General features: G+C 34.1%; 2 protein-coding genes across 4 annotated transcripts; one reads left to right on the forward strand and one right to left on the reverse strand.

Moving 5' to 3' along the window:
- The first annotated feature begins 263 nt into the window (after nucleotides 1-263).
- On the forward strand, nucleotides 264-4,281 carry LOC145976924 (transmembrane protein 256 homolog). 2 transcript variants are annotated; one of them, XM_083108464.1, is made up of 5 exons: nucleotides 264-538; nucleotides 783-902; nucleotides 1,961-2,105; nucleotides 2,192-2,313; nucleotides 2,398-4,281. In XM_083108464.1, exons 2-5 carry the CDS (start codon nucleotides 798-800, stop codon nucleotides 2,539-2,541), a joined length of 516 nt encoding a protein of 171 aa, XP_082964590.1. In that variant the 5' UTR covers nucleotides 264-538; nucleotides 783-797; the 3' UTR covers nucleotides 2,542-4,281. The 2 variants fall into 2 exon arrangements, with proteins under 2 accessions (XP_082964590.1, XP_082964591.1); XM_083108465.1 differs by lacking the exons at nucleotides 264-538; nucleotides 783-902 and adding an exon at nucleotides 1,359-1,507.
- Ctrip (E3 ubiquitin-protein ligase ctrip) lies at nucleotides 3,268-20,279 on the reverse strand. Of its 2 annotated transcripts, none has more exons than XM_083108450.1 (25): nucleotides 19,697-20,279; nucleotides 17,729-18,064; nucleotides 17,078-17,383; nucleotides 15,728-15,814; nucleotides 12,444-12,807; nucleotides 12,133-12,314; nucleotides 11,569-11,742; nucleotides 11,113-11,489; nucleotides 10,661-10,945; nucleotides 10,186-10,566; nucleotides 9,938-10,110; nucleotides 9,672-9,846; nucleotides 9,344-9,566; nucleotides 8,992-9,232; nucleotides 8,476-8,884; nucleotides 8,059-8,247; nucleotides 7,671-7,856; nucleotides 7,390-7,581; nucleotides 7,095-7,300; nucleotides 6,467-6,904; nucleotides 6,135-6,387; nucleotides 5,801-6,046; nucleotides 5,386-5,715; nucleotides 4,983-5,301; nucleotides 3,268-4,909 (listed from the first exon to the last, which is right to left on the reverse strand). In XM_083108450.1, the coding sequence occupies exons 2-25, from the start codon at nucleotides 18,033-18,035 to the stop codon at nucleotides 4,713-4,715; spliced, it is 6,240 nt and encodes a 2,079-aa protein (XP_082964576.1). In that variant the 5' UTR covers nucleotides 18,036-18,064; nucleotides 19,697-20,279; the 3' UTR covers nucleotides 3,268-4,712. The 2 variants fall into 2 exon arrangements, with proteins under 2 accessions (XP_082964576.1, XP_082964577.1); XM_083108451.1 differs by having other exon boundaries at nucleotides 6,479-6,904; nucleotides 19,697-20,278.
- Nucleotides 20,280-21,960: the final 1,681 nt, after the last annotated feature.

Here is a 21,960-nt window from a genome sequence, read left to right on the forward strand (position 1 = left end):
ACAAGTGAACTATAGAACTATAGAACTATAGAATATTTTGGAAGAGCAATTAAAAATGGTATAAAATTTATTTTTTATGTAGAATTATTTTTTTTCTTGTGCATTATCAAAGTAATTAGTAATCTTATATTATCAATGTAAAAAGATTTTGGGGCAAATTCCGCGCATGCGCTAGCGATAGCTAATCTCAGTAACATATATTTCACTGTAATAAAGGCATCGTCATATCCTTCATAAACAAGAAATAGAAAATGTTAAAAGAGAGAGATAATATGTAAATTTTTATCAAAATAATGGTTTATTAATTTCTTAAGTTTGCAACCAAGATTTATTAATATTAATAAAGAAAAATACACAATTTGTATTTCTTAATGTCCTATAATGCAACTGAATCTGCCAATGTTAGTCACGTGACAACGTAAAAACACGAGAACAGTGCGTATGTTTCCAACCGGTAAGGACCTGTCCTTCGAACTTTTTACTTTGCTTGGCGAATTGTTGCCAGTAAATATCTGACTTGCAACAAAAGCTTCGTCTGGTAAGTATAATCGAACGGATTAGTGATTTCCGGTGCGTTTATAAATTCAATGGTGAAATTTGTTTACAATACCAATAAGTTTTTTTTTTGTATAATTGCACGATTTAACTGCTTACGCTTGCAAGAAAGAGTCGTGTCATCGAGCGTACATCAATCTTTGTACGGACGCACCAGACATCATTGATACACCTGACTGTACGTAGCATATAAATTACATATCTCGCTTTGCTTTGTGTATATACAGTGACGCACGACGGAGATGGGTTTGCAGGATGCTTTGTATACAGCAGCCACTGCACCGTTTAATCTAATTTATAAAACGAGTGTGGGAACTGCCTCATACGCTTTGGGTGCGGCTTCTTCGGTAAGCTGTTTGATATCTTGATTTTTAATATCCTTGTAACATTGAAGAAATCTTGCGCTAATCTCGCCCACTAGACTCATCTCGCATGGCATCAGACGATTGACTTTGTTTTTTATAGCTGTGATATGTACAGACAGAGGCAGAAATGAATTGCTACTTGAATTTACATACTTCATTTTAATAATATTATATATTTTTTAGTTTAAAATAAAGTGTGCAAATTCAGATAGGAAGGCATTTCTTATATATGAAGTAAGTATACTCAGACATTTCATAGCATATGTAAGAAAAAAAAAGAAATTTGCAAGAAAAAACGGGTTTGTTTTTTATTCCTGAACTTTTTCCACTAATGTACATACACTAAAAATCAGATATCTATATTAATCTATAGAAGTTGGAAAAAAAGAGAAGGGAAACAAAAAGTACAACCAGTTCAAAAATAAAAAAACAAACCTATAGATTGAAAAAAATTGAAAAAAAGACTTATTGTATGTGTGTTAATTGTGTGCATGTTATATCAGTCAATATCAAAAATATCAATTAAACCATAAAATTTACACGCTCATTTTTTGTACGCTAACATGTTACAATTTGCTGCAAATATAGTAAGTTTAAGATCAATGTTGTACTGACAATTTTGTTACTTCGATATAATTAATTTCCACAGTCTTTCTGTTAATTTTTGATATTTAATAAAAGAGTGTGTATGTGTGTATTTTATATTTTTATATTTATCTTTAGAAGAGCAATGTCATGTTTTATTATTTTTCTTTAAAATATACACTATTATATATAAATAATCTTAAACATTTCATTTGTATAATGAAGAACTTAGTGTGTATATTATTCGATTTTAATCATTTATTAAATTTTTAGTAGGTTTTTTTGAATGTTAACAGAATGAAAATATATACTATTTATACTATGTAATAAATTTTTTTTATCATTATAAAAAGATTATATTATATATATATATATATGTGTGTGTGTGTGTGTGTGTGTGTGTTGTATTTTTTTTCCCAGAAAAAACTAATAATTAATTACAATTTCCTTTACAGGCGACTAATTTGTTAAAACCCAAAGTAGAAACAATGCCTCCACCTGTACCCTTATATAAATTAGCTGCTGCCAGTGGTCCTTATGTAAGACTCGCAGCGATAAGTGGTGCAACTGCAGTTATCCTTGGCGCTGTTGGGTCCCACAGTAAGTGAATTACTCAATAAGCGTTTATATTATTTCAAATTTTTGTGTGAATATAAGCTTTAGATGAATCTATTTTTGCATTGCAGGGTATTATTCTAAGGATGAGGTAGGGAAGGAGCAACGTCGAATCTTTGAAACTGCGAATCGATATCACTTTATACATACGTTAGCTTTGTTGGGATTACCATTATGTAAATTCCCTGCAGTGGTGAATATCATTATATTTATCTACAATTATATGATATAAGAAGAATTATATTAATATATAATTATTTCATGTGCATGTTTTCAGGCTGCCACATTTCTAGTTTCTGGGATCTTACTCTTCTGTGGTAGCTGTTATTACACTGCATTCACTGGTGATAGAAGATTTAGTACAACAACTCCAATCGGGGGATTCTGTTTTATATTAGCATGGTTCAGTATGTTTCTTTAAGTATTGAAAGGGAATAAGTTTTCATAAAAGAATAAATAAAACAAAAATCCGAGAACAATATGTTGCATAAGAATGAATACAATATTTTCTAACATTAAGAATATATAATAGAATTAAAGCTTATAAAAAAAGAAAAAGATTATAAGAATATAAATTACATAGAATAATTTTTCACAATGTAAGTACATTGGTACTAGGCATGTTTAAGCCAATAATTATAAATTTGTTTTATTTTCAAAAAATATGTAAAAGTAAAAACAATTTTCCTGTTATCTTGATCTTTTTTTAATACCTTAAGCAAAAATGTTTCTTTTGAAATTCTCTGTTTCATATATCTTATTCTTATGTATTTTAGAAAATACATTCCTTGAGCAATTTATTATTTTATAAAATTTATACTTATAAAATGTTTTACAAAAAAAATTTAATTTATATAAAGTAAAATTCGTTTATACTACTAAATATATTTAATTTGATTGAATTTTAACACAAGTTTGTGTACCTGTCCTGAATTGTTACACATTATATAAGAATATATAACAAATTTTGTTTCTTCTATCGATGAATCAATTTTTTTATTTCTTAAAATATCGCGTAAATTGTCTTTTGTCAAGAAAAATTAAATTTAGAAAATAATTGTGCAAGTATATCATTCACCCTTAAAAACGTAAAAATGTCATAAATCGTTGAATCAGTGTGTGGTATATTTTTTAAAAAATGCAAATGTTACGTTTTGGTTTATTAATAACAACAGAAAGTAAATTGTAACTTTTGTTTTTCGCCAAATATTCCTAAGCGAGTCGATAGTTTTGGAAAATACAACAAAATCGAGAAAACGCCCGCTGTCGTGTGTGCACGAGATCATATACATTATGAAAATTCGCAATATAAATTTAAAACAAACGGTTTAGATAGGTGGTTTCACACACTCTTTCTTTTTTTCTCATTCAGTTTTTATATAGATTGCGCGTTTTTATAACGATATAAAAAAGTAATGTACCTTGTATTATCCATTTGATACACCAACTTCACTCTTTTTATATCTGTTCTATTTTGTATGATACAGTTCTCTTACATTTTCTTTTTTTCATAAATATGACGATTTGCCTGTAAGTAAATGGATATCCGAATTTCCCTTCGGTTCATACATGTCACGACGGCGATTCTGGCGATTCTGGTTGCACTCTCTTATACAGCTAAATAAAGTAATAATTGGACTAAATTTATATCTAGAAAAAAAATATCAAATAATATTAATAGATGTTATACATCGATTAAACTTAAATGTAGGAGTGTTGCGCAACATGATAATTCGCGCATTGCATTTTCGGTCGTTGGAACTTAAGCGAACACGAAGAGATCGATTACAAAACAGAGATAGCAGTCACTGTGTATATGTATCCGGAATATTAGCGTTGCTTTCAACATAAGACACGCGGTTGCACGCCCCCATCGTGGACGTGCGTGTTTGTTTACTGATTTTAGCTCGTGAATTTTCCGCGATCGCGGGGTATTGGCGATGTATGGCGATGCTTTTAAAAATGCATCACTGATATAAAATTTACTTATGTCTAGTAAACGTTCTTCCTCCCCGCCTCTCTCTCTCTCTCTCTCCCTCTCTCTTTCTCGGACTATATTATATTTAGTTAGTATGTGTTTCATAGCAATATTATTTCTTGTTACTATTATATAAAGTATTTATATCGACTTGTGTGTATATTAAACTATATTTACAATCTTTTTCTTTTTTTTTATTGTAACACATTGAAGATAAGTTTTTTCCCCTAAAACGAGGTCGCTCGCAAGCCACTCGATTCCTAATAAACCGCGAAAGAATAAACTAACGCGGTTTAGTTAATAATTATGCAGCTTTGCACTTTTCTTCCTGGTCAAAGTATATCACAATACAAATATCGGTAGGTAAAGATATATAAACACCAAAAAAAGAATTATTCCAATGTATAGTACTTTACGAGAAATGAAAAAAAAGAATACCTTCACAAGAGAATATAAAGAGTAAAATTGTTGCTCATTGAATATGCGCGTAATTTCACATAGACCTTAAATATAGTTCGGATAATTCTCTCGGTCTGAATAATGTAAAAGTAATACAAGAGACAATATGTAATAAAAGAGAAAAAAATGACGCGCCAATTTCCTCCAATCCGTTTCTAGGAAAGGTGGAACGAGTGTTGACCCTCTTGCGCAGCTATCCGCAACTTTTCCCGCATTATTTCCAAAGTAGTATAATCAGGCAGTTTTAGGTAGTTGACGCAAGTCATTACTGATGGTAGAAAATCATCGGTCTTCATAGATGGATCGAAAGTCTTGCGTACTATTGTTAACGGAGGTGTCAAGCTCTTGAAACCTGTAAAGAAATAAGCCGCATAAATTTCATTGTGTAACTTCTCATTATATAAAAGATGTCAAAGTGTATCCACCTCCAACGGGCAAGCGTGGCGAGCCAGTAACGAACTGAATGAACTGTCGCTGCTCCTCACTATTGTATTTGGACATAACTTCGAACAGAAAACGGATGGCGCGCGAATCAGGTGTGTAGCCATGATCAGTTCTACAGCACTCTGCAAGAATTTTCACGTCCCACTGTCCGCCCGTTTGTGCGTGCCCACAAAATACCGCCTCTAACTCCTCCGGGAAGAATAATCTCAATTGCGAAGGAGGAAATACCGATTCGAAACCTTCCCGGAATGCTTCCATTTGTCTAAATACTCCTTCGTATAAGAACCAATGTACTACCAACTAAAATTTTATAAAAATTGCATGAATATGTAATATCTTTGAAATGATACCAACAAAGAAGTCATCAATGCACCATTATATTACCTTAATATATTGATCCAAATTGTGAATAGTAACAGATATTTCACTGCCACCTTTTCTTAATTCAATGTTTTCATAACCCGGTAGTTCGAACACGAGGCCCAAATCGGAAATTGGACACGAGTCTAAATCGAGAGTGTCGATTAATTGCACTTTTTCGTGCGGCCGTAATGTTTGATCCTTTTCCATAACGTCTTTTCTCCTCACAACTTCTTGAAGTTTACTGAGAGTTCGATACACGTCGGGACACACATATGCTAAATCTGCTAATGTGAGCGTATGCTCTTCTCCCAACAACCAGCGATAGAAAGTTAAACTAAATGGCAAGTCCAACTAAAATGGAGAAAAAATTAAATGCAATACAAATACATGAGAAAACTCATTGCAAAAAACTTCGCAGATAAATAACGATTTTTACCATTCTAGAATCGTATATCGCCTTCGCCATAAATTTTCCAAGGAATTTGAATTTGGTTTTCAATTTTGCTAAATGAGATACTTTAGTATTCCATGGGATCGGCGCTGGGAAGAGCCCATGTGCAGAATTAACGTACCCGTTTTCGGAAGGATTAGAACTGCCATGCCATAGATCTAAATCGGCGCGTTGCAGTTCCTTGGAGACTAGAGCATAAAATTCCAAAGTTGGACCAAGGCCGGTACCAACCTATACACAACATGCAAATGCCAAATTAGAAATATGTAATAAGATTTGATCTAATGGAAGCATATGTATATACATAAAAATAACCAACCTCATTGACATATTGCACTTCAAGTAGAGCCTTGTTAGAAGCTAAATCTTGAATTACTTGCTCAGCTTGTTTAAGAATGTCTGTTCTCGAAATAGTTCTCTTCCTCCGTTCTAAACGTGGCGTAACACGCTCTTGACTATCCGAACCAGATAATTCCGGCGCGGAATCTAAGAGACGTTGCAGAGCTCTGTCTCGGTCGAATGATGTTGCGTATAATAATAGCTGCCTTGTCTCAAACGGAAAGAGGAAAGGACTGAAATTAAATCATTCAAGAATTATAAATAAATTCTGAATTATAAACAACGAAATGGATTTTAAAAAAATTGATCTACCATTGTACTAACCAGACAGTCGCGATCTGTTGTAACCAAGATGGTAAATTTCCAGTCATGATCACCAGTGGATCTTGCAACTGTCTACTTGCTTTTGCAGCAATTTTATTGTTGATGAAATCCTGGGGCGACAATAAACTCATGCTCTTCAAATGAGGAAATAGTATACCCCAGTGACGATTGAGAGCATGTAAAAGCCGCAGGAGACACAATCCATCGAGGGAAGCATCCGTGATGGTTACAGTAGGAGATGGTAATATGGGAGATAGATATGGCGCAAGGGGACAATGCTGTGGCGGAACAGTGCCTTCTAGCCAAAGACTGTCTTCTTTTCTCTTTGAACTAATCTTTGTACTTTTTCCCTTGCCCTTTCTACTATTACCCTGTGAACTCGAGCCTGATTTTGGAGAAGTTGTGGCATCCTCTTCCGGTACAGGTCTGTTTATTTAAAATATATAAAGTAAAGAAATATATGTATATTTTTCTCCATTTTACTTTATCTAAAATTTTTATAAGCATTTAGATAAAGCAAAATGGAGAAAAATTACATGGCACTTCTTAGAATAAAAGCATTGGTATAACATTGCAAAAAAAATCGCGGTCGTCTATTTCCGAATATTTAAAATACCTGTAGTATATCGTGTGGGTTTGGACCCATACTGCATCGTGTCCTAATGGCGGTTCACTATCGGCCTCTGCCTCGGAATGATCCACTCCGGAACATCCAAATTGCCTGACCGCTTGATAAACCGTCATATTGAAGGGTAAAACTATATCACCAATTAAAAACTGAAGTTTATGTTTAGGCGGTCCCTGACTTATAACAACTGCCGCCTTGAAAAAAAAACAAAAGATAACCATAAATATTTTGTTAATTATTGTCGATTTGTTTGTAATTTAAAAGTCATGAAAAAAATATATACCAAAGTATCGTCAATGTCGTCCTCGCTGTTATCATCGTCACTGACCATTGAGTCAGCATCGCGAATTCTACCATATCCACGTACCATTAAATAACGTTCGATTGCCTGTACTAAGGCAAGCGGATCTATTTTTACAGTACCTCCCTTCCACTGTTTTAAATTATTACAATCTGGATGCCGTTGAAGATTACACTGCACAAGTCAAAATATTTGTGTTCATATTGTGACATTCAAACAATGAATTTATTTTTAGAAACGGCTAAATTTTGTAAAGTAATTACCTTAAGTTGATGCGTATTGAAAAATTTGAGAGCACTGGTACCACCGCGACCAGCGCCAGAACCCGCGGGTAAGTCATGAACTTTCACCGGAAATTGTTCTAGCTGTGCGACACAACTGTTTAACTTGGCTACTAAAGCACCAAATGCTCCAGGATGAAGATCCATGATATCGTTGTTCTGTTGCATCTGGATAAAATATTACAATTGTATATGTGTATATATATACACATATATATATATATATATATATATATATATATATATATATATATATATGTATGTATGTATGTATGTATGTATGTATGTATGTATGTATGTATACATGTATGCATGTTTATATTTGAAGCAAATTTATCGGACAAATGTTGAAAAGATCGATTCTACTTACAGTGGACTCTGCAAATAATTTCCAAAACATACGAAGGCGGTCGTAGCGATTACCCGGTGCATCTATGGTAGTGAGGTAGTTTAACAAAGCCTTGATAAGACCGCTGTAATTCATTTCAAAGGGCGATATATCACTTTCGAGGACTATATCTCGTAATTCTGTCAATGCTGACAACATCTCGTCCAATTCCTGCGAATAGTAAGTTGTTTAGTGCGGATTACATAAATCGATAGAAATATATAATAAATTGTACATAATGTGTACATATTTTTGGTATATTTATTATTTTGTATGTTTATTAGTATGTGTATATATAATGTGTATATGTAATGTGTATATGTATTAACTTACATGAAGAAATATATCTAATATTATTAATGTATGTATAATTTGTATATATTCGTGTAATGTATTTACGTTTGATTGTAATCGCTGTATTGCAGCAGTCAGTCGAGCGAGAACCGTTAAAGCGGGATGCGAACAAGGCGCATCGTCCTGATATCTCGCCAGGAATTGAGCCGCTTGTTCGCGCACCCATGTCTTTGCCTTGTCTCGATTTCCGCCGGTTAAGCTCGGATTACTCGGTGGTTTTGACAAATTCGTGGACGAACTTGAATCTCTCTTGTCGCCGCTGGTACTAGACGAGGACGATTTTCGGCCCCATTTGGCTGGATTAAGATTCCCTAGAAAACGATTGTTTTTCGGAGTGAAACCAGTAAACAGGGATTCTGGCTGTTGCGTTTGCTGCGGCGTAGTGGTACCAGCTAATCTCGAGAAACGACCCTTTTTGTTCTGTCGTTTTTTCTTCAGCACATCACCGATTCTTCTATAATAAGTAATAATAGATAATACATAAGTATATACATGTAATAACATAATACAAGAAATATGTTAAAAACAATAAAATTATCAGTAAAGACGTTTTGTACTAACAGGTGAGCACTTTGTGGTGTACTTGATTCTTCTACGCTACTATTTAACTCCGTTCTATGTGGTTCCAACGAAGCACTGATATTTGGTTTATATTGGCATGATGATGCGATTGTGCCAAATAATATGTTGCCATTTGAAGATGGAGAGACAACCGGAGATGTGGCACTGCTAGAAGACAACATTGCGGTGGAAGAAAGTGGCGTATTAGACGGACCTGGCTGTGGGCTTGGTAATGACGTACCTAAATGCAACATAAAATGATACAATATATCTATTGTGTATATTGTATATATTGTATTAAATTAAACATTGAAAATGAAAATAAGGACGGTAATTTATTAGCGTTATTTACCAGAAGGGCACTTAGGTGGTGAAACACCAAGAGGTACTTCGGGATCTGCTAATTGACGAACTTGATGTAACACGCCTTCACGATGAAAATGAACCCCAAATACTTGTGGCAATCTCTTCATCAAGATACTCGCCATTTGAAGAGCCCCAATAACTATACGTAAGTCTTGCGACGCTAACATACCAGCTATATGAGACGAGACCACTTGATTCTTCAGAACATCCTGTGCATAAAAAAAATATATAGGTAAAGTACATATAGTACTTGTAAATATAGCACACTATCAAATATAACTCTGTATATCACTTTATTTAATATTTTATTTCACCTTAAGCAAATCGGTTGAAGCATAATACACCATACGAAGAAGAGCTCGGAGACATTTGCATTTCACAGCAGGCCCAGCTGAGCTACTATAAACTTCATACAGTACAGAGAATAAAGTTCGAATAAAAGACACTAGCCATTCGTTTGTTTCAATTACCGGAGGCACGACATCCATACTGCAATCAATAACAAAATAATTACATTAACACGTATCTGTAATAATATTAGACGGGTTGCAAAAAAATTCTATCGAAATGTAATTTGTACCTAGATGAGCAAGTAGGACTCTTTCCCTCGGTGGGATTGGCGTTTACTCTGCGAAATATACTTCTTGCCATTCCTATATCCTCATTAATTTGTTTCATCACAGTCAGATCTATAGTGTAAGTTCGTCCTAAAGAGGAAAGGCATAGTTCATCTTCGCCATTTTGAAACGCCATCTGAAATAGTACAGTTAATGCTTTGTACTTGTCGATTAATTAATGTACTTGTACATTGCAATCATAGAGAATCACCTCAATAATTCTAGAATCTATAGTACTGAACGGATGAGAACATTGTCTCTCGTCGCGCCATTCCCACTGAACAGTCTCCTGTTGATTGCTGGTCCTTTCGAGTAAACTATTTACACTAAATATTCCATCTGTTGGTAATGGAGGCATAAGTTCTTCGATTAGACATGTAATTTCAAACCATTCCTGCGGTGTACGCGGTACCAATTCAACATCTTCCGTTTTCACTTCGAGAGATCCAGTTAAAAGATAACTTAATGTGAAAGCTATATTTTGTTGCAGCAACAGCTGTGCCAGATCGGGACAGCGATTCGATATCACAGAGAGCATTCGTAATACAGTTATGAAATTGTTAGTGCTGTTAACTGGCGGCGTAATCATAAGCTATAATAAAAAGATATAGAATAATATATTATAAATAAGACCCAAAAATTATTTCAGTAATATATATATTGAACTCTAATAATATAACACGAACCAGTTGTTGCAGATTCTGTAAAAGTTCGGCATTGATAATCTTATGCAGCATCACGGGATCATGTTGGAAACTGTCAACTAATCGACTGAATGCTTGACACACACACTCGACACTCTTCTTATCTTGATTCGTCAATCTACTCGTTAATAATGGTAAACTATCTACTACCAAATGAAAATCATCAGGATGAAGATTTTGACAGCAATTTGCGGTAATTGTTAATGCTGAACGTTGTGCCGTAATGTTGAAGAAGTCAACGAATTTTAAACAGGCTGACACCCCACCCTGAAAATAAAAAAATAGTATTGCAACAATTTTAAAATCCACTTAAAATTAATTACAAGTTATCAAAAGTCATTTCGGATTTGTAAAGCATTAAGTGTAAAACAGTATAAAACGTCTTGCTTAACTCAAAATTTAAAATATTTCTTTTATAGTAAATAAATACATACCGCGTGTAAAATTGTTTTGCTGTGCCTGCGTGACAACATGGCTAATGCTGTCAAGCATTGTTCAGCTACGTCCATGCATTCGATCGATTCAAGCTTTTGCAAGAAGACTGGAACCGCGTCCACCACAACAGTAGACGATCGCGGCAATGCTTCCATCATGTATGTGAGAGCACGACACGCGTGAGTCATTATTGCAAAATTATGTTCAATTCCCAATAAATTAATTAAAGCTGCAACCACTTGTTTGACGGGAAAGCCTGTTAAAGTATCTTCGTTGCCCATTACAAGAATCTCGCCCATGTTCATAACGGCCTGCAATTGTTCTCCCTCGTCCTCAACGGCTTGTAAACCAGCTAACAATTGTTGGGCCTTAGCAGCTAAATAAAAGTTATTAATTTAAATTAATATGAATAAAAATAATATTTCAGAAAGTAGCTCATACGCGATACATCATACCAGAACTTGCACCCATGCTTCTGTTAAGTAAGTGTTGCATCCGCGGGCCTAATGCACCAAACACATGAGGTGGTAATCCTCTAGCCTCCAACAAAGCTTGCAATCGTCCGACTTCTCCATCATCACTTTCACTATCACCAGTCGTTCCTGACATTCCAGATGGTCCTCCACTGGCTTTATCCATAAAGAAAAAAAAATTGATTATTTAATTTTACAATTTGACGCGTTTGACATAGTAAATTAAAATGTATTAATTCTTTGCGAACGGATAACAAACTGTACACCAAAAATTAATATATTAATACACATCACAACTTTATACATGATACATGAAAATTTATTAATTAATAAAAACATTAGAGTACTCAATGTGTGCTCCGATTATAAACCGATTGAATTAATATTTATATGACAAAAAAATTATCAGACATGCCGATTAATTATTAGACAATTGCTGTAAAAAAAGATTTTAGAGATCTAATTAATAACTAATCGATATAGTCAACAAACTTTTCGTTGAATGTAATATCAATCTTAAGAGTTTATACATTAATGATATTTAACCTGTAGCAGATGTAGCAGTTGATGCCGACTCCTCCTCACCTGTAGTTGAAATTAATTGATTGCTAGGAATCGAGGATGATACTGACGTAGCGCTGATAGAATCATTGCCCGACATTACACCACCCAATCCTCCAGAACCACTCTCAACCACCGGCTTCCTCACGCGCGATGAGGAGCGATGTCTATAACGTGATATCAAACACATATTATTATTATTATGTTTTAATTACATAAAATCTTGTTGCTGGTTTACAATTAATTTGGAAAAAAAAAAAAAAAAAATGTTTTAATAAATATCTGATTAAAATTACCTAGAACTCGAGCAGGCACCCGTTGTAGAATCTTTCTTATGATGTTTCCCTGAAGTCTTGTTGCTCGATGGCAGTTCCTTGGGTTGTTCACCGGAAGCTTTCGCGCGAGAACGTAGCAAGTGTTTGTGTGTAGAATGAGGGTGTGCAGGGTTGGCAGAAGCGGTGGCAGACACAGGTGGATTGGCAGTGGCCGTCGATGCAATGCCACTCGTGCCTGCCCCGTCATGTGCCAACGCCCCCCCACCACTCTCCGCAGGGTTACTTGCTGCGTTACCCACTCTGATGCTGGACTTGACACCCAGGATTTGACTACTCGTACTGCTACTCGTTGCGCTACAGGCCGCACCGCCGTGAGATTTCGAATCTAAAATATCCAAATGTCATACAACCATTGAGATATATAGGGCAAAGATTGAGATTCATTATATGTGACCATCTAACTGCGCACAGATTTCATTGTTATGCAGATGTCGATATTGTTTTACAAGTATATTATGTGTATATATATTTTTTTAATAGATACATTCTTATGCGTGTAAAATATTTTTTAAAAAAGGAAATGTAAATCTTGTTGTATATATGTACAAAATTACAAAACTCAAACATTTTCGCAAGTTTGTTAATTATATAAATGATGTATCATTTCTGTCATGTTTGCAATTTTATATACAATTTTTAATCTGTTCTGTAAAAATAAATACCTAATTGATCATATATTTAAAACTAAACAATTTTATATTAATTTTTTATATAAAATTGTTTAGCTCCATTTCTTTAAACAGCTTTGTGTCACGCAATTAGAAACATTAAATGTTGCACGTTTTTCCTAGGATAGAAATTAGAGATTGCAATATTGATTGTAAGATAAATACTGTAATATTATTTAAATGCCACGATATAGATATATAATTACGATAGATAAAATATAAAAATTATTCAAAAGTATAATGTTTTCATTTTAAACGCGCGAGTTTGATTCTGATAGTTTTCAATGTACAAATGTATGGCTTACACATACATATAACAATGAAAAAATTTACGAATTTTGCTCGTTACCCGAGTAAGAAATACTTTTCGTTTCGTCCACCAGGACGGATCCGTAGCAGAATTAAACAAAAATTTTCAACGATTTTGTGCCAATTCAGGTATTCGAGTTTAATACATGGGGTTTCTTTTTTGTAGAAGTATCTGTGTAGAATATAAAGACTGCCTGAAAAATATCTTTGCTCTTACAAATTTCCAGGACTCAAAGAATTCTAGAATAACTAGGATAGAATTCTTAGGGTATTATGGATGCAGTAAAAAGAATAGATTATGGTAAATATAAGAGAAACTGACCATTTTTTATCATATGACATATTAAAAATTCGTGAAACCAAAAATTAAATTTAGTTATTCTCTCATTTAGTATAAACTATATATTTATACATTCTGGAAACAATCGAAAATCAAAATTCATATAATAGTAGAGACATTATTTTTAAATAATCTTCAAATTTTTATTAAAAATTAAATTAATAAAACATATTAATTGAATATATATAGTTAAATATATTTGTGTTTCTTCGTGATTTTTTAATATATATATATTAAAAAATCATAAAGAAGCACAAATATATTTAACTTATTGAGACTCTTTGAATATAATAAAGTGTAAATATTTTCTGTATATTCTTTAAATTAGTAATGTACAATGTAGAGTTAATTATTATTAAATAAAATATAGTAACTTAATACCTAATACACATTGCTTTATATATATTTCAAACTTCATAATAGCCAATTTCTCAGCAATTACAAAAAAGAAGAGATTAATGATTACATGTGATAAAATTATCTGAGATACTTGAGATAATGGTTACTACGCAATAAAAATCAGTTTTCATATAAAAGTTTTCTTATTAAAATAAAAATCAACATAAAAGAAAAAATAATTTTTTTTATTTATATTCCAAAATACAACATTTTACTGATTATATTTATATATCTGATTATATACTGATTTAATACTGATTATATTTATATATGTTATACATATTTATTATTTATATTTAATCATATTTATTAATTATTGTGAAAGAGACATTAGAATATATACATCATGATATGCACATAAAATAATTACGTAATGAAAAAGGTATATTCATAGTATTTCCAGTATAACTTGAACACATTATCTCAAAAATAAAACATTTATATTAAAAAATTCATAGAAAATTTCAATAAAAAGAAAAAAACAGTATATTACAAATTTTTAAATACTGATTACAGGTATTTATATAATTGCATTATTTAAATACCAATAATCAATAATATAATTTCAAATCTATCTCACATTTTCTTTTTATAGATTCTTTCTTAAATTTAGAGCTCAGTTGATATAGACTGATTTAAAAATTTGGTCAATGAAGAAATCAACATTAAAGAACGTACATTCATTTTTATCAGTTTATTCTATACAATATAATCAATTTAGAAATATTAATCAAATTGAATATATAATTTTGTAAAACAAAATTTAGTTATAAATAATTATCTTTTAATGTTAAATTTAAAAATGCATAATATATTAAAATTTAAACAATGTTTTTATATTACAGTAACTTTTTTTATATCTTATTTAATTATTAAAAACTGTTACTTATTAAACTATTAATTATTAAAAAACTGTTAACATTTTATATTGTATAATATATTTATAAATAACTTTACGAAAATGTTTGCATAGTTTATGAATTTTAGGATACTATTATCTAAAATAATTTGAGAAAGACAAAGAAGAGAAAGAGAGAGAGTGAGAGAGAGAGAGAAACAAAGAGAGAGACAAAGAGAGATATATAGATATATTGTAGCAGATATTAAAATATACATCATTAATTTTTTATTATATTCAATTGTAAAAACTATTAAAATAATATAATTTTATTATATTTACATAACAAAAAATTAAGAAGATTTAAAGAATTTAGATTTTTAATGTCATGAGTTAAATCATGACGATATTTTTAAATCTCATAATTATCAAATTTAATAAAATATAAATTGAAATTGTATTTTCTCCTTCTAAATATATTTACATAACTAATATCATGCATAAATGAGCTTGACATACAAGAATTTTACCTGATATTAAGTATACTAAATGATGATGCTTGCATATGGATGTAGGGAACAAATTCAGAATGGAGTTCAATAATTCTGATATTCGTTTAAACTACTCGCATATTTTAAGAGAACATAAGGGGAAGAAAATGTAGTACGAAGTGTGTACTCCTTAAGCTTACCTTCTTGATGGTAGGTTTGTGTTGATATTGGAAAAAGTGCTTTGACAGCAGACACAAATCCTTCCAGACATTCGCTCATCCTCTGGCCTAATGATACAGTCTGATCTATGACTCTTATTTTGATAATGTTTGCATTTTCTAAATTTTATTATATTCCTATCTCTTGAAACATTTTCGCTTTCATTGATATGTGCCTCTTAATAACCTCATCATTATTCTTTTTCATTTACACACACAATTACATTCAACACTTTGTTATAACATTTATGACTGATCATGTGATATTAGATCAAAACTTAAAATATAGTGTGCAAATTTGCACAAATTCTCATTAATTAAAAATTGGAAAATTCAGTATTATATAAAGGAAAAAATCTCAGTAATGTTTTTTTATATTGTATCATATTTAAAAATTGATTTCACATAACTTTGTTAATAAGTTAGCGAACAAGTAGAGGTATAACAAACAAATGTGTATATATGTAAATATATAAAGATATAACTTTAAAAAAAGCTTTTTGTTGATTTTTATGTTAAGCTAAAATGCTACTTAAGTAAATAATTTGTTCTTTTTTCTTATCTTTTTTCTTTCTGCATATATATTCATTATTGCAAAAATTACCTAATAAATTTACACACATATACATTTATCATCCTTTTTATATAGCATTTAATTGAATACAATAAAGAAATATTTTTTAAACTAATAGAACAATTAATGAACATAACTATATCATTAATTAGTTTTTTTGAAAAAGCCATATTTTTTATTAATATCGTAATGTTTATTACAAATTAGTTACACAATTTAGTTTGTCAATTTTATTTATTTACTTCATTTAATTAATTCGTGTTAAAATTTCTCAATATTAAAATAGTATTTATGTATATACTTATATATTTATTAAAATTTAAGAGTTGTCTAATTAGTGTGAGTGAGCAAGTGGTAATTCGCATTGCTCTCTTACTCATTTTCTGCTTGTTCGCTTGTATGACATCATAAATTATAGAAAGCTCTAATTTAAATCATAGAGAAACAACTCTTTTGTCATTAAAATATTTGTAAAAAATTAAGAAAAGAAAAAATTTATATGTAAATAAAATACTACATATAAAAGGTAAATTATATATATATATATATATATATATATATATATATATATAATGTATAAATTATATAAATTACAATATGTATGCAAAGTTTTTGATTCAAGGCTATATATTTTGTCAGTTTTAGGAGTTTTTCTCTCAATGTAATCAATATAAGCAATCTCAAAACAAAATTGTATCTTCACACAAATCACACATCATGTCTTGCAATTAATATCAAAGAGAAAAATATGCACTAACCTCCTCTTCCTCTCGATGTGGATGGATGACTAGTGATTGATGTCGCACTCGATGAAGCTACCAAGTTGTTGTAGGTACTTTTCCGACTACCGTATCCACTAGGCAGTGACAGATCGTAACTGCTAGTTCCCTGTGTCAATGCTTGTGGATTTTGTGGCGTACGAGAACGAGTCCGCGATGCCACACAATCAGTAGCTGTTAAATTTAATTCTGGCAAATTCGTCCTAGCTGCACTACGCACCCTTGTACCACTACCACTACTATAACTGGCTTGATGAATCTTATGATGCGATCTCCAGTCAGTATCTGTCATAGCAATATTTCAGTATAATCATTAATAATATCACATACTGCAATTTAATTAATAGTTTAATTGCAGTTTCACAATAAAAAAAGATAATTTTTTTTTTAAGTTTAAATAATATTAGAGTAACAAAATATTGAAATATATAAATAATATTAGAGTAACAAAATTTAGAGAAATTTAATTTTGCACCATCATGTAATAATGAACAGAAATTAGCCAAAATTTCACAATAGTATTATGATACATAAATTGATGATATATGAAAAAGAAAAAGAGAAATAAAATGCTATTAATTATGTATATTATATATAGATATTCTGATTGTAAATTGTAAATACAATTACCTGGATAAGATTCTAAACCACTTCCATGATTTCTTCGTTCACCTCTGATTCTGCCTTCCCCTTTGGAAGAATCAATCAAATGTGTGTGCGCTGTGTTACTGTCAACTTGGGATGCTTGTGGATCGCCAGTGGTCTGTCTACGCCTTTTCTCTTCCACCGTATCTGAGATTGTACCAGTACTTTGTCGTTTTCTATAACCACTGGAGCCACTACTAGAGCCTTTCCCCCTAAGTTTAGAGGTGTCTGCTGAAGCACTGGCCTTCTCTACAGACCCCCCTGATGACAACTGATCTTGTTGATCTGCCATAGATTAATCGACTCATGCCACTATTCTGTCTGTAATTAAAGAATAAAGAATGAAACAATTTTTATTATACAAATAGAGCCAAATATAGCGTTATTTTCTTATTTGTATTTATATATAATTATAATTAAAATATTTGAAATAGATGCATGATAAATAATTTTAGATAGCTATGAAAATTTCTAAGAAATTTTGATAAATTTGATGTTTTTCACTGATCTTTCATGTAAATCGATAAAATAATTTCTATAAATAAAATTTGAAATATATATAATTAAATATTAATTTTTTCAATCAATTTTTTAAATATATTTAAAAAAAAATAGATATCTTTTTCTTCTAAACAAAAAGTAAAACAGTTGGAAAAATATCAGATAAATATTAAAGTGTACTTGTGAATATTATCATGTAACATCTCTGTGTCCATGTAATAATGAAAACAACACAATGGAAGAAAACCAACACGTCATAAAAAATGAAATCGGTCGTATATCGCGGATAGACTGCGATACGGAACAAAAGTTTCCTTATTGCAGCCTTCTCTGCAAACGTTCTCTTTGTTGGAGGAAAACGTAATAATGCTATCGCTCCCATACGAGGCGAATATTTACTTTCGATTAGCTCGCATTCGAAATCCGTAAGTCGCACGTTCACGCACAAAGATATAGAATGGAAACTCACGACGGTCAGATGTTCGCGTTTAAATGAGCATACAATAGGAATTAAATGCCTGTCGACGATGCTTAGCGATTTCGTCGCTGGATGCACGATCTTTAACGCTGCTACAACGAATGTTGAAACGAACAGCAGCAGCAACACGACGTTCGCAGCGATATCGATAACGATGAGAGTGATTTCTAAAATAACAAAATAAAAAAAATCCATGCCTTGACGCGAGCCATATGCGCTCGGATAACAAGAGCGTGACTAAATAAAACGGTCGGTCGCGATACGTAATTAATGTTTTTTTCCTCGCGCCACATCGAAGAAGATAATAACGAACCGAGAATCATAACAAACAGTACGCGACTGCTAACTAGCTTGCTGGCTGGCTGGCTGGCTGGTTGGTTGGTTGGTTGGTTGGTTGGTTGGTTGGCTGCTTGATTGTTCCGTCCATCCGATATCACTTGCTAACGCGAAATTGTGCCGTTGACATGACGGCGAGGGCCCCTTGCCCCTTTCCAGCTCGACTCGGGTGATTACTCAGTCGCGACAAAGCACGATAAAGGCACGAGTCAGCGACATCGGCGAGCGAAGCAGAGAACTTCGAACCTAGATACCTCGAAACTCTGAATTTGTAGCGTAACAAAGACTCGCGAGCGAGCCACCATTTGCTCGCGATCGAGTAATGGAGGACGGGGTTTCTCTCCTCGTCCTACTCGCACGCGCTCTCCTCTCTCGCTCGCTGTGACCTCAGGTTGAAGTCCTCCAAAAAAGAGAGAAGCCCCTCTCCCCTTCTTCCTTACCCTTATCCCTACGCCCTCCCGTGCGCCTCGACCCGCGACTCATCCTCCCTTCCTCCCGCCTGCCCTTCCTTCCCACCCACTCGCTCACCCGCCCCACGCACTCTTTTCGATGCTTTCGTCAGGGACTCTTTTCGAAAACAGTTAACCCAAGTACGTATACGTATGCGTGTATGTGTGTACATACATGTATATCTTTACCTGAATGTGGGAAAAACATGCCCAGGGCATCGCGACGATCGGAGATATCCTCTCTCAGCTTGGTAGGACGCGAGACGAGGAGAACCTTCACTCCCCTTGGTTTTATCGCTGCATACGGACACATACACCCGCACGCACGCATGCACGCACGCACGCGAGAGATTGAGAAACGGCGAGCGTAGATATCGGGAGCGTTCGTGGCTACGTCCGCGCACGGCGCACAAAAGCGAATAAAACGTACACACACCACCGATCACTGGAGGAAAAAAAAAAGAAACAAACAAGAAGACACAACACAGCGAACGAACCAAGACGCACACTGAAGGCAAGTCGGCGGAATGCGACAGCGACCGCCGAGTCTCGGGTTGGTTAGGACTGGGTGGCCGCAGGACGCTCCGCCCCCGTCGCCAATGTCACACGCCAGCGAAGCTAGCTAGCCCGCAACGCACGGTCGGCACGCACGCACGCACGCAGCAGCCAGGCACCCAGGCAGGCGGACAGAGACACGCACACGCGCACGCACAATCCAGAAGCGACGAGAAACCAGTTATCTCCGTTACGTTCGGAAACCTGCCGCTCTCTGGGAGAAACCCCACCGTGCGCATGCGAGAACCCGAGCAACTAGTCACGTGACTGCGCTCGACAGACTCGTGCTTAGATGCAAGGGTGCGTGTAAAGATTTTTTTTTTCACTTTTTTCGTTAGGTCCTACTTGGGTGCTGATTCCATACGTCAGATATGTACATTGTTAATCTTCATGAATTTTGTCGAAACGAATGAAGAAGTTTGTTCGCGAGACGTTTCATGTTCATCAACCTAACGACCTAATTTATCTCGATGCACGATAGGAGGAAAAGTATTCGCATGATTTTTCTGATTGGGTTGCAATAGGATGATCTGGAAACTTTAAATAAAATTGATGCACGATTATATTTCTCTCCGCATTTAACGACGCTTCTCGCTGCGCGTGCGCGAGATTTCTCCCTCGATTTGGAAACACCGTTTGCCGTTACTGATGGCCTGGCTCGGCGCGAACGGCCATCTTGCTCGGCCGTTTTTTAAATTTTCATTTTCACTGCGAGACGCAAAAACCAGCCCGGATGGAGGCCGAGTTCGCTTACGTAAATTGAGCTTTTCCGAGATAATCGAAGCGACGATATCCGCACGACGTTCGCATGCGATATTACCCTTTTGCGTAGACGATCGATCGATCGAATTCTCCGTCGCAAAAAAATATTATACGTAAAAAAAAACACGTATATATATGTATATATGTGCGACGTTACCTCTCGTGTGTCTCTCGCGCGCCTGCCGTTTATGTAACGCACGTTTATGTATTTACGTTTATGTGGACGTGCGCGTTATCGCCAACGGAAATTGATGACGCTCGCGTGAAATAATTTTGTCATCGTTCACCTTTAACGTCGTAACGTAATAATTTTGTCATCGTTCACCTTTAACGTAATAGAAAAATGAATCACAGATAGTCGTTACTGATTAACTACCGCTGCTTATTCGATGTAATACGGCTCGTAAGACGCATATATCGCTTCGAATTCATTAGCTGAGTAAACTTCAAACTCGAATCGCCGAAAAGAAAAATGTCACGCACGATCGTTACTAACGTCACTCGAAAACTACGAAATTTCCAAAGCGAATAGATAACGCTCGCGCGTCTCAAACGACAAAATCTTATCTATTACCTCTATTACGGCGATCGTGCGCTTTACAAATCCGCTGCTGTAAAATGACGCGGCGCGTTTACATAAAGCACGTTCGTTCGTTTCAAGGTCTAATTGATCGTATGCGTATTCGGAGCCGATCGAAATTGTATGCGCCACTGCGACAGTGTGGAATTACACGGATATACGCAAGACGCGACGAGAGGGCTTGTTGCGTCGCGTCTCGTATCGTGTCGGAGGAAACGGCAAAAAAGGGAGAAGAGCGAAGCGAGAAAACGCCTCGCATTTATCGCGTAACAGATGTCAGATTATGATCGCTCCGATCTCGGATATGCGATATACGATTAGTTGAAAAAAAACGCATTTGACGACGGTCAATTAGCCGTTAATAAACCCGTGTCAAAACCCGAGCGATGTCAAAACAGCCTGCCTTGAGATCAGCTGTCCGATCGGTCGCGTTTTCCTGTCGCACGCGACACGCGATCGATCGACACGGCCGTGTAACCGGCCCTTTGCCAACGTATCCAAGTAACGTTCCTACTCACCGCAAAAAGGGAGCTCCTCCCTGGAAGTCGGACTCCAG

Source organism: Camponotus vicinus, unplaced genomic scaffold, assembly GCF_025532165.1.
Source record: "Camponotus vicinus isolate PSW18456_S1 unplaced genomic scaffold, iyCamVici1.0 SCAF_9, whole genome shotgun sequence".
NCBI classification, from domain to species: Eukaryota; Metazoa; Arthropoda; class Insecta; order Hymenoptera; family Formicidae; genus Camponotus; species Camponotus vicinus.

Coding starts and splice junctions, on each gene's coding strand:
- LOC145976924 (XM_083108464.1), top strand. CDS start 798: ATGGGTTTGCAGGATGCTTTGTATACAGCAGCCACTGCACCGTTTAAT. Junction 2,106..2,191: donor TGGCGCTGTTGGGTCCCACA/GTAAGTGAATTA, acceptor TTTGCATTGCAG/GGTATTATTCTAAGGATGAG. Junction 2,314..2,397: donor TATGTAAATTCCCTGCAGTG/GTGAATATCATT, acceptor GCATGTTTTCAG/GCTGCCACATTTCTAGTTTC.
- Ctrip (XM_083108450.1), bottom strand. CDS start 18,035: ATGGCAGATCAACAAGATCAGTTGTCATCAGGGGGGTCTGTAGAGAAG. Junction 10,111..10,185: donor TAGATTCTAGAATTATTGAG/GTGATTCTCTAT, acceptor GTACTATTTCAG/ATGGCGTTTCAAAATGGCGA. Junction 6,905..7,094: donor ACCCACACGATATACTACAG/GTATTTTAAATA, acceptor TTAAATAAACAG/ACCTGTACCGGAAGAGGATG.